The 12,645-nt window shown below is 42.4% G+C and overlaps 1 protein-coding gene across 1 annotated transcript; it reads left to right on the top strand.

The window, feature by feature from the left end:
- The first annotated feature begins 2,765 nt into the window (after positions 1–2,765).
- Positions 2,766–10,770, top strand: cib1 (calcium and integrin binding 1 (calmyrin)). Its single transcript, XM_078532342.1, has 7 exons — positions 2,766–3,165; positions 4,370–4,404; positions 5,153–5,252; positions 6,243–6,396; positions 7,268–7,386; positions 9,632–9,720; positions 10,405–10,770. The coding sequence occupies exons 1-7, from the start codon at positions 3,115–3,117 to the stop codon at positions 10,424–10,426; spliced, it is 570 nt and encodes a 189-aa protein (XP_078388468.1). The 5' UTR covers positions 2,766–3,114; the 3' UTR covers positions 10,427–10,770.
- The last annotated feature ends 1,875 nt before the right edge of the window (positions 10,771–12,645 follow it).

Below are 12,645 nucleotides of genomic sequence, written 5' to 3' on the forward strand. Positions count from 1 at the left end.
AGGCTGATGGCCCACAGCACCTCATGGATGCCTTGTCTTGAGTTGCTAGATCTGTTCAAAATCTAACCCATTTAGCATGGCAGTAGTGCCACACAACATGATGGAGGGTATCCTCAATGTGAAGACGGAACTTTGCTTCCATAAGGACTGTGCAGTGGTCACTCCTACCGATACTGTCATGGACAGATGCATCTGATATGTTTAATCCGGAGGGTGGGAGTTGGTGGGGTGGCTGGGTGGGGTGCATCATGGGTGGATTTTAGCAAAAGCAGATTCTTTCCTCGCGGTTTCCAATACACACGTTTAACAGTAATCAGATACTGGAATCTGGGCTGTTTTCCCCGCCATCTATATTGTTTGGGACATTGAAGCTAATTATATCATCACTGCCTCAGCTCCAGCTAAGATGAGCTGCCTCAGCACAGTGCATTATGTTTCATTATCGGAAGAAATAGCATTGGAAACACTCCATTATGTTGTAACAAGATACCAAATCTTCAATGGCTTGATTTATAATGCATGAAGATATGTATAAAGCACAACGGTTATGAGTCAGAGCTTCAGCTCATCAGTCTTGTTCTCCACCGCCCGCCCCCACATTTCCAATTAATATGAAATATCAGTGTCCTGAAGAGGAAATTATCCTAAATTTCTCTGTGCAAATCAGGTGATGTGGTTAGACAAAAACAGATGTGTTCTGCCCCCAAATTTGATCACAACTTCCCTATGGCTCACCATTTCAAATCACACAATCTCACAGTGCAGAAGAGGCCCTTCGGCCCATCGAGTCTGCACCAACACGCGAGTAACACCTGACCTACCTACCTACCTAATCCCATTTACCAGCACTTGGCCCATAGCCTTGAATGTTATGACGTGCCAAGTGCTCATCCAGGTGCTTTTTAAAGGATGTGAGGCAACCCGCCTCCACCACCCTCCCAGGCAATGCATTCCAGACCGTCACCACCCTCTGGGTAAAAAAGTTTTTCCTCACATCCCCCCTAAACCTCCTGCTCCTCACCTTGAACTTGTGTCCCCTCGTGACTGACCCTTCAACTAAGGGGAACAGCTGCTCCCTATCCATCCTGTCCATGCCCCTCATATTCTTGTACACCTTGATCAGGTCGCCCCTCAGTCTTCTCTGCTCCAACGAAAACAACCCAAGTCTATCCAACCTCTCTTCATAACTTAAATGTTTCATCCCAGGCAACATCCTGGTGAATCTCCTCCAGTGCAATCACATCCTTCCTATAATGTGGCGACCAGAACTGCACACAGTACTCCAGCTGTGGCCTCACCAAGATTCTATACAACTCCAACATGACCTCCCTACTTTTGTAATCTATGCCTCGATTGATAAAGGCCAGTGTCCCATATGCCTTTTTCACCACCCCACTAACATGCCCCTCCGCCTTCAGAGATCTATGGACACACATGCCAAAGTCCCTTTGTTCCTCAGAACTTCCTAGTGTCATGCCGTTCATTGAATACTTCCTTGTCAAATTACTCCTTCCAAAGTGTATCACCTCACACTTTTCAGGGTTAAATTCCATCTGCTACTTATCTGCCCATTTGACCATCCCGTCTATATCTTCCTGGAGCCCAAGACATTCAACCTCACTGTTAACCACCTGGCCAATCTTTGTGTCATCCGCAAATTTACTAATCCTACCCCCCACATAGTCATCTATGTTGTTTATGTAAATGACAAATAATAGGGGACCCAGCACAGATCCCTTTGGTATGCCACTGGACACTGGCTTCCAGTCACTAAAGCATCCTTCTGTCATCACCCTCTGTCTCCTACAGCCAATTTTGAATCCACCTTATCAAATTACCCTGTTTCCCATGTGCACTTGCCTTCTTTATAAGTCTCCCATGTGGGACCTTGTCAAAGGCTTTGCTGAAATCCATATAAACTACATCAACTGCACTACCCTCATCTACACACCTGGTCACCTCCTCAAAAAATTCAGTCAAATTTGTTAGGCAGACCTCCCTCTGACAAAGCCATGCTGACTATCCCTGATCAAACCTTGCCTCTCCAAGTGGAGACAGATTCTCTCCTTCAGAATTTTCTCCAATAGTTTCCCTACCACTGACGTGAGACTCACTGGCCTGTAGCTCCCTGGTTTATCTCTACAACCCTTCTTAAATAGCGGAACACATTAGCTGTTCTCCAGTCCTCTGGCACCTCCCCTGTGGCCAGAGAGGAATTAAAAATCCCCCTCAATTACCAGTGGTTTTTCTGTTGCCTGCGTGACCAAGTTTAATATAAGGGATCAATTGAAAGGGATCTCATCAACCTCCTGCGCACCCTACAAATCTCTTCTCTGACAATTGACTTCAACTCCAGACAGAGGCTGCCTCTCTCGTTTTCATGCTGGTTTCTGCCGTTATTTAATCTCCTTCCACCCTGGAGGGTTCCTTTTGTCTTCGCTTTGATATACCACACCCCTGAACACCAATCTAGGGTGCTGCATTAGTCCCTTGGCTGGACAATTAAAATGAGACAGGTAAATGGCGAATGTTACTTGGCCCCAGTCAAAAGAAGAGTAGGGAGTCTCCCAGGGTCCTGGCCGTCATTGTTCTGAATCAAATTCACCAGCGAGAAATTAACTGATCATTCATCTGTTGTGGATGGATCTCACTTATTTGTCCAATCAGAAGCAGTAACTACATCAGTTAATTGTGTGCGTGAAGCATTTTGAGAAAACTTTTGTGAAAGGTGGCAATGGATTTAAATTCATCTAATGCCTTTGCATTTCATCAGATGATCCTTTTATATTATTTGCCAGTTTTCACCTTAACTTTTCGAAAATATTGTTTGCATTTCATTAAACCCAGTAACTGCCTGTGACGAGAGTCAGCAACCCTAGTTCCACTTTAACATGTTGATGCTCCCCTCCTTCTGTCCAATAAAGGCACTCTCCCAAATTTTTCAATGTCCAGTTCTGAAGAAAAGTCTTCACAAAGACATGTTAACCTGTTTTCCTTTTATGTCCAAATGTAATTAAATTAAAACAGTTACACAAGGATTCAGAGCTACAGAGGGTGCTGTTCCCAGAAGATCCGGAGCTCAAAGTCTGCAGTCGGTCGGGTCAAATTGGGATCATGGGGGGATCGGCCAGCCACCTCTCTAAGGAGCAACTTTCTGAATATCAGGTCAGAAAATAAAATTTAACTTGGAAAGAATACTCTTCTTGGAAGAGTTTTTCCCAGTCAGAGCCTGCCATAAGTTTGAATTGAACTGTAATTCTAAGTATTTAGAAGAATAAATTAAGTCCAAAGTATTTTATCGAAACTCTTTCAATAATTGCTAAGTCGTTCTGGACGGCAGCCGGGAGCCACTCCAGTCTTGGTTGCAGAATCGGATCAAAGCCTCATAAACCCAAGTATGAGATGAGATGTTGGTTTCCGTTACAACTGTCTTAGCCAAGGGATTGCTGCTTTGCAGCAACAATATCAGTAAGATCATCAGGTGCAGAAAGTGGCTCCATGGAAGATAAATAGAAATTATCAGGTCGTCCCAAAGTGCATCTTATCACATTACATCCACTACTTTTTGAAGTGAAGTTCCCGTGTAAATACTGCAACCAGTACAGTTCCTGGGATTAACATCAGTTAATCTATTTTTGACTGTTAATTGTGGGGAGCAAAGCAATTTTGGTCAGGTCACTAGAGTTCCCTACTTTTATTTATGATAGTTCTGTAGGACCTTTTACATCCACCTGAACAAACTGACAATTTAACACGTTGTCTGACAGTCAGTACCTCTTGACAATGCTGCACACAAGGGGTCAGCCTTGGAGTGGTGCTTGACCCTCAAGGCGAAGAGGTCAACTCAGCCAAACTGATAACTAATTGAAAAGCAAAATATTGTAGATGCTGGAAATCCAAAATAAAAGGGCCAACACAGCCAAAATCAAATCCTCTTCTCGCCCAGTGTCTAGAGAGGCATCTTCCAGCAGATAATGAGCAGCAATCCTGAAATTTTGAAAATAATCAGGTCGGGCAGCATCCGTGGAGAGAAACCAAGTTAACCTTTTAGAAATGTTCCGGTGAAAGGTCAATGACATGAAATGTTAACTCTTCTGTCTCCACAAATGCTGCCTGGCCTGCTGAGTATTTACAGCATTTTCTGTAACAATTAATTGAATTGTGATCTTAAGCAGTGGGGGTGGGGTGAAGGGGCTGTACACAAGGCATTTCTCTCTCTGTGCAGTGAAGATCAAGAACATCCATCTTTAGACAGTGGTTGGATCATAAATAGCTTGACTTGCCTGAGTGCACTCAGACTGTAACAATGGTTAAATGTCTGCAGCAGGGATGTTGATGTGTTTTTTTTTTTCTCTCCTTTTTGTTTTAGGAACTGACTTTTTTAACAAAGCAAGACATTCTGCAGTAAGTAGAGGATTTTAAATTTTGTTCCTGGAGAATATTGAAAATGTTCATTCATTCATCACAATGGGATTTGACATCTCAGCAACTGCAGGAGCGCTGTGGTACTGGGGTACTCACTAAATAGACTTCCTACTGTAGCAATAGCTCTTCCAGAACAGTAATAGCATAGATTCAGTCTTTGAACTATGCTGCTCTCAGTAAAGTTGGTAGCAACGCCACTGCAATTGGCTGCTTTGTTCCCCGACAAGGAGGACGACAGATCAGCCAGTTCTTGTTCCTCTTTGCTGTAGTCACTATTGCACACGTGTAACTGTACAGTGAGAGTAACAGGCTTAGTGTGAGGCTTCCACAGTCAAATAGCCATCAACACTCGCTGTCTAGGCTCACACAAGAATAGCTTGGGTAAGGTATGGGATGAAATTTGGTACCTGTGGAATTATACCCCAGAAAGTAATTAACACAACAGGCAAAGAGTGATGGATTATAAAATCAGCTACTTGTAACGATGGTGATCACTTCGTGATGGGTGTGAATAATTTCCTTCTCTTCAGTAGCAGCTTTTATAACCGAATCAATGCATATTCCAGTGCTTAAGGAATAACTGGCTCTTTGTCTTGCGTTAAACATTCACAAGCATTGCATTGTAATCTGCAGTTCTGGTTTTAAAAAAATTGCAGAGCTTGTTTTGTAGCATTCCGAAGAAGAGGTTTAAAATAGTAATGCCCATTTAACTTTTTTATCCACAAAGCGCTTATCAAATATTCACGGAGCTGCTTTCGAAAGAACTGGTTGACTTCCAAAACACACGAGTTTCAAAGGACAGAGTCTGTGAGATGCCAGAGTTGAAGGTATGAAAAGATCCCAACGCAGTCTTTAGTTCTCTTTTTGCTCCATTAGTTCACAACACAGAAACCCTTCAGCAAAGATGCTAACACATCACAGCGGTTTATGTAGTGCTGACATAGAAATGGATTCTGTGTAAGCAAACGAGTTGGCGTTGAAAGTTTCCTGGGCTCAAGAGGAGGAAATCTCTGGATTGCTGCTTGTTATCTCCTGGAAGATGCCTCTCTAGACACTGGGTGAGAAGAGAATTGAATTTTGGCTATGTTGGCCCTTATGGTAGAACAGCCTCTAAATACTCACGGTCTAGGCTCTCCCATAAAGAGCATACGAATTAGGAGCAGGCATAGGCCACTCAGCCCCTCAAGCCTGCTCCACTATTCAATAAGATCATGGCTGATCTGATTGTAACCTCAACCCCACATTCCCACCTACCCCCGATAACCTTTCACCCCGTTGCTTATCAAGAATCTATCTACTTCTTAAAAATATTCAAAAGATTCTGCTCCCACCACCTTTTGAGGAAGAGAGTTCCAATGACTTACAACTCTCTTAGAGAAAAAAATTGGTGACCCCTTATTTTTAAAGTGACCCCCCTAGATCTAGAATCTCCCAAAAATGGAAACATCCTCTCCACATCCACCCTGTCAAGACCCACTCAGGATCTTATATGTTTCAATCAAGTCGCCTCTTAGTCTTCTAAACTCCAGCGGATACAACCCTAGCCTGTCCAACCTTTCCTCATAAGACAACCCGCCCGTTCCAGGCAATAGTCTTGCAAACCTTCTCTGAACTGCTTCCAATGTGTTTAGCAAAGAATGGCTGCTGAATGCTCCCCTGATTTAGGACAGAATTGGTCTTGGTTGCGATGTCCTCCAGTCAGATGGTCAACCAACACTCTCACAGTTAAGACTTCCACATGAATGATCAGAATGGCACAGATGAGTTACAAAGGCAGTAAACTATTTTTTGTTTTTTTATTTGTGTTTCGCTTACAGGCTAACCCTTTCCGAGAGAGAATCTGTCTGGTGTTCTCAACTGCGGCTGAAAAGGATGGCAGTATCTCCTTCGAGGATCTCTTGGATATGCTCAGTGCTTTCAGCGATTCTGCAACTCTTGAGATCAAGTCTCACTACGCTTTCAGAATTTTTGGTTAGTCTGATCTTCTAGGGGCTAGTACAACAGATACTATGGCCTAGGTTTCAATGGAGTGGTACCTGTAATACAGCAGGGTTGCTTATAGCCCACCTCACCTTCACTTGTAGCCTTGGCAGACTAGTTTTTCCATGTATCTCTGGGCCTCTGTAAAAAGATCTGTCTGTCTGTGGGTTCCTGACCAAGCTGAGGTTCAGTGCTATCCCTTCTGTTCCTCGTAAGAGGAAATATAAGAGAACTCCTATCTTGTATTTTGAGACCAGCTGAATGGCACCTATTAATAGGTTAGGGCTAAGTCGAGTAGCTGAGTTAGTTGTTCTCAACTGGTGTGGCAGTAGGGGAATAATAATTGGGCACGTTAGGAAGTGGAATATGGTTAGGGTTTCTGCCCCTCGTCCCCGATTGCTATACGATGACTCTTGTTAGTAATGTGCATGTTTGGATAAGGATGGTATCTGTGAACTTACTCGCTAACATCCATATAATCTGCTAACACTCATTGTGTAAGCTTAACATGCAGAATTAACCACGTGGGAAAGGCACTAGAGGATGCTTGGTATCACAACAAAACCAAAGACTTCAACAACAAGAAAAAGATTGTACTCTTAAAGAATGTGTCACTCCTGTGATTTCACTCCCCTATCCTGTGCCTCCAGGGAAACTGACCTCTAAATAGTGGATAAAAATGGGGAGCACAGTACATGAGATACACCATGGGTACAGAACTGAGCCCATCTATTTCCCGCACAGGACGTTGGAGTGTTTGACAGTTGACTCCACAAGAAAGGATTGTAGCTCTGGTTCGTGAGTAATACTGACTTAATGTAGAGCACGTTTAAAACATTAATTCCTTTGATACTGCTTACAGATTTTGATGATGATGGCACTTTAGATAAAGAGGATTTGAAGAAATTGGTGAATTGTCTGACAGGAGGCACATCTGATACACAACTGTCAGAGGGGGAAATGAACCAGCTGATTCAAAATGTAAGGAAAACTCTTATTGAAAAACTACACATTTTAATACCACTTAGAACCAACAGCATCCTTGATTTAAATTGGAAAGCTAGGTACAAAGCCAGAACACTTAAAGAGTGGGAAGGTAGTGATACGAACTGTGGAACACCTACCTTGCTTCCTTCAGTCTTCCTTTCCTCCATCAAGCCTGCAGATGTAGGAGGAAGGAAAGAGTTACTGGTGCTGGGAAATAATTAGTTAGCGGAGGCAATAGAATGAGCTCGGTGAGAGTTTAGATAAGAACACCTGAATTGTGTATTTATATCTTGGGAGGAAAGGGAGATATTAAGGTAAATATTAATCCCAATTTGCTGTGAGCAAGTTGGCTGCTGCATTTCCTATATTAAAAACAGTGCTTCATTCAGCTGTGTGGTGCTTTGCTACATGTTGAGGTCAGGAAAGGTGCTATTTTAAATAAAGCTCGCTCTATTTATTTAATCTATTATTTAGTCTGGTTCATCATTCTTTATGCATCAATCTCACCTTGATCTTGCAGGCCAGTATCCTGCTTCTTGGTCTCTGACAATGTCTCTCTGAATGGAGAGCTGGAGCAATGAGACAGACAATAATGTATTTAAATATTTCATGATCTTTTCCAGTGTAACTGCACCTTTAGTGCAGGATGCTCCAAATATCAAAACACAGTTGGACAAGTTACCTCAAGGAAGTAGTAGCCACAGGTGTAGGCTTATCAGCTTATTCATATTTGCTGAACATAAATAAACTTGCTGATTTCCCCCCCACCCCCCCTTTGTCTGAATCTTCTCCCCTCCTCTGGCAATGCAGACTCTAGCTGGGGTAAGGGAACACAAACCTCCAGGATCTAGCCCAGGTTACCATTCTTTATGTGAGCATAGTCTGCTGACATTCACGATCTAATTAAGTAGAAGCAGCACACCAACCAAGCTAGATCCTTGTCCAAACAAACACGTGCATCCTTTCAACAGGAGTCACTGGCAATCAGTGCCGGAAACTGAGTGGTCAGTTTTCTTGTTGGTGTTGAAGCCCCCACGGAGTTACTGCTAACCATGATGTTAAACTGGAGACAATTTTCTGTTTTATAATGAACAACAGCTGCACAGGAATAAGCAACTCCCTTTAGACCCCCTGTACATTAATTTTCAAATGCAGTTGTTATGGAACCTACAGGAAGTTTGTGGCAGTGAAGTACAGAATTCAACAAAGCATTCACGGTTTCAGTAAGAACATCAGCTGGGATTTCACACGAGTTACAGTAATTCATTTCAGGGGAGCTCCTGGTGCTTTACTCTGATGCAAAATCATTTCAATTTTGTATACGAACTCATTCTTCCCAAGGAGTAAATATATTCCAATGGTTGGATTATTGGTTATACTCAAAGCTACACCCCCTCACATGAGAAACCCAAGAGTGAGGCTACAACAAAAGCAAAATACTGTAGATGCTGGAAACACTCAGCATATCTGGCAGCATCAGTGGAGAGGAACAGAGTTAATGCCTCAAGTTGATGACCTTTCAGCTGAATGAGTGAGGCTGCTGTGTCTGGGACACTGGTCTGTTAATTTACAACTAACTGCAACAAAACTAATTAATTCTAAGAGATTTTAATTAGTCAAGGGTACTCGGTACCACAAGTAGTCAACCATGATTTTAGCTTCAAACCTAGGGTTTACATTACTGATGTTTAAATTCCATTACATGGAGATTTGGTGTTTTTTAGCTTCTGTATATGCCATATTGGGATTTTGACCATTTCCACAAGAAAATCACAGCCTTGCCTGCGCTTAGATGTGACTCTGTGTAACATGCCTACTAACCTGGACAGAGGCTGTGGGAGAGTCAGACCATCTCAGCTTCACGATCAGTGGAGCACTGGTGGCAAGTGTCGAAGAAGATGTTAGAATTAGAAACAAAAGATGGTTTACATTCTGTATGTAACTAATCAATATTCTGTGAATCAAATGCTTGACTGTAGTACATTTAAAGTACTAGTTTATTGCTGTTCATTGATCGGAGCATGGTTGTGATGTTTAGATGCTAATCTGGTCTGTCCCTTTAAAGCCATTAGGCAAATAAACATTCAAGTTAATTGTTGCTGGCTATAGATTTCAAAGTCCAGTATTAAATAACTAGGTTTCGTTCTCCTTTTTAAGATGGTTTTGTCACTTTAACATCGGAGGGTATCATGGGTGTATGCCTGACCCACTTTTAAAATATACTTACTGTGTCACCCAGATTTTGGAAGAATCCGACATTGATAAAGATGGGACTGTGAATCTCTCAGAATTTCAGCACGTCATCTCCAGATCGCCTGACTTTGTGAGGTACAGTGAACAGAATTTAATGGCGCTTCTGCTTTCACTAACACATACTTTTAACTGAAACGGGATTTAATCACATCTGTAACCTGAGCAGGAGCACGAAGGGACACGAAGCCCGAAACGTGGTTTCTGAGATGCTATTGTGAGTGCTAAATCTAAATTGATCAAGGGACCAGATCTGTGCTCCATTAAACACGACTAGGCCAACAGTTCAGGAACTGCAATTGGTCTCTGGTGAAAAATGCCTGTGTGTGAATTACCTGCGAGGAGACAAAAAGCTGATTTTAACTCTCTCTACCCAGCATAAACTGAGCAGTAAGTGTCCTGCTAAACTGGCACCCTGATTCAATCATCTTTCAATTTAGTGAGAACAGGGGTGGGGGAAATAGCCAGAGTTGCCTGCCTGTTTCAGATGAGATGTCTCTAGTAATAGACGAATCAAGGTCACATGACATACTTGAAACTCCAGTTGCAAATGGTGTGTACACTGCCCATTTTTCATCTGTTTGTAAGTGTTGTGCAGCCTCTTCAGGGGCTCAAAGACCAGGTAGGGCCAGGAGGAGGAGCGCTCTTCCTATATCCACAAGAAGTTTTGCCAGCCTGCCTCCCCACCCACTTTATTGAATGTAAAAATAGTTTCTGATGTTTTTCCTTACAGATTTTGATGAATGTTTGTTTGCCTTTCAGCTCCTTTAAGATTGTCCTGTAAAATAATCGTGCATCATCTGTGATGGGAAAAATCGTTTCGCCTCCCTGGAATTTTTAGCCCTGTGGAAAAGATCAGTGTTCTCCTGATTCCAACAACTGACTGTCTTTAATATTTTGGAATGGGGCAGGGGTAGATCTTTTGACTAGGAATTTTGAATCTCTATTGCAGCATCAATTTCTAAAGCCACAGTTACAGTATTTAAAGTAATCAAAGTAATCATGTTTTAATGTTTGATTTACAACAGGGAGGGAGAAAAAAAATCAGTTTTATATTTTTTGACCAGAATGCTTCCACTGACTGAAACTCAGCATTTTTATTGTGCAATAAAAGTATTTTCACCCTCAGCACTCAGAGTTGCATCAGTTTTATCCACCTACAATGTTACAGAAATCTAAATTCCATCTCCTGTTTTTCCTTTAAAATCCCCCTTCCCCTCCATATTCTACGAAATGTTTACCCCAGTTAATGTCAGCTAACTCAGGACAAACAGTCTAGAAGCTGACAACTTCTCAAAATGCTAAAGTAGTTAGGATTTTTCTACAAGTGTGAATGAGAGCAGGATCCAAACAATTCTCAGATTTGCAATGCCAAGAGCACACCAATACTGCACCTTGGGTTACAGGACAAACACAGGCTTGGGAAAAGCTGGATCTGCAAACATCACCTCACCACATCAAGCCAACTCATCAAGAATTCACTAATAGCATGGAAAAGGAAGTATACTGTTACATCCCAACACAACTAGAACCGTTCTGAACGTGATCTCTGTGAGGAACCTATAAGATAACGGACTGTAATCGAACACAACCTTCTTGGGCCCGTTTAATTGTTGCTGATATATTTGCAACATATAGAAAGAGAGCCCCAGTAGAGGCTCCTATCACCAAATGTATGTTCAGGTAAGCACTTGGGAGACACTGGTCATAGCAGCTGAGGTACTCACCAAATTGCTGATGCTGGGCTAATTCCCAAGGTGCTGGAAGTATAAAATGAATTGTAAAACATGATCCACAAATCAAAGATCCTTGTGATTACCAACCTCATTCTGCTGAGCTGCTTGGGAAAGTGCTGGAAAAAGTCATCACGTTCTATCTCTCATAACAACTCGAGGATAGTGGTCTTGCACTCTGGCCCGGCCAGGTTCAAGGAGAGGATGCATCACTAGTGACACTTTCTGACAACTGCAGCAAGTTATCCTCTAAGCCTTAAAGGGCACAGTAACCAATGAATTTTGAATTTCCTGGCAGAGAACACAACTGGTGTGAAAAGGAACACTTTCCACCAGGATTTTACTGAATGTTGGGAGTCCCACAGGGCTCACTCCAATCTGAATCCTGATTGTTTTTTTCATTATTTTTCCATGGGATGTGACTGTTACCGGTAAGGTCAGCATTTTGTTGCTCATCCCTAATAGCTCTTCAACTGAGTGGCTTGCCAGGCCATTGCAACAGACAGTTCAGAATCAACTACACTGCTGTGGGTCTGGAGTTGTATGAAAGCCAGACCAGGTAAGGACAGCAGATTTCCTTCCCAAAGGACATTAGTGAACCAGATGAGCTTTTACAACTTTTGATAATTTTGTGGTCACCATTACTGAGTCCAGCTTTCAATTCCAGATTTTATTAATTGAATTTAAATGCCACAAGCTACCATGGTGGGATTTGAACTCGTATTCCCCAGAGCATTAGCCTAGCCCCTGGATAATGTCCAGTGACATTCCCACTATGCCACTTTCTCCCCCACCCCCGATCTCCTGATGTCAATAATATTCAATACCTGAACTAAAGATTGTGGATTGCTCACTGTTTGTCACTATTTGCTGATGAGTGTTATTGGGGGGGGACTCACCATGAACTCTCAAGATTCCTAATCATTTCACCATCATGCCTGTGCAAGCTCTTTGAGAGAACAATTCACTTAATCCCATTCGTTCCTCCAAAGGCCTGAAAAGTTTGCCCTTTCAGGTCTTTATCCAATTCCCTTTTGAAAGTGACTTTCGAATCTGCTTCCACCAGCCTTGATTCAGAAAAGCATCAGCGATGCTTGGAAGAGCTGGAGGCACAAGCATGACAATGATGAACTTCTGAACTCCAGAAAAATCAGCAGGTACGATGCTGCAAAAGAGAAAAATGCAGGGAACAAGTTTGAGGATAGATTTTTGACAAGTGAGTCAAGATCAGAAAAGGGAGTAAATTCAGGGGAAACATTGCAGATGAAAA

This window comes from Cetorhinus maximus, chromosome 30 (genome assembly GCF_964194155.1).
Source record: "Cetorhinus maximus chromosome 30, sCetMax3.hap1.1, whole genome shotgun sequence".
In the NCBI taxonomy this organism is placed as follows: Eukaryota; Metazoa; Chordata; class Chondrichthyes; order Lamniformes; family Cetorhinidae; genus Cetorhinus; species Cetorhinus maximus.

Excerpts from the sequence above, each read along its gene's own strand:
- cib1 (XM_078532342.1), top strand. The coding sequence starts at position 3,115 with ATGGGGGGATCGGCCAGCCACCTCTCTAAGGAGCAACTTTCTGAATAT. Across the intron at positions 3,166-4,369 it reads AGCAACTTTCTGAATATCAG|GAACTGACTTTTTTAACAAA; the intron begins GTCAGAAAATAA and ends TTTTTGTTTTAG. Across the intron at positions 5,253-6,242 it reads GTGAGATGCCAGAGTTGAAG|GCTAACCCTTTCCGAGAGAG; the intron begins GTATGAAAAGAT and ends TTTCGCTTACAG.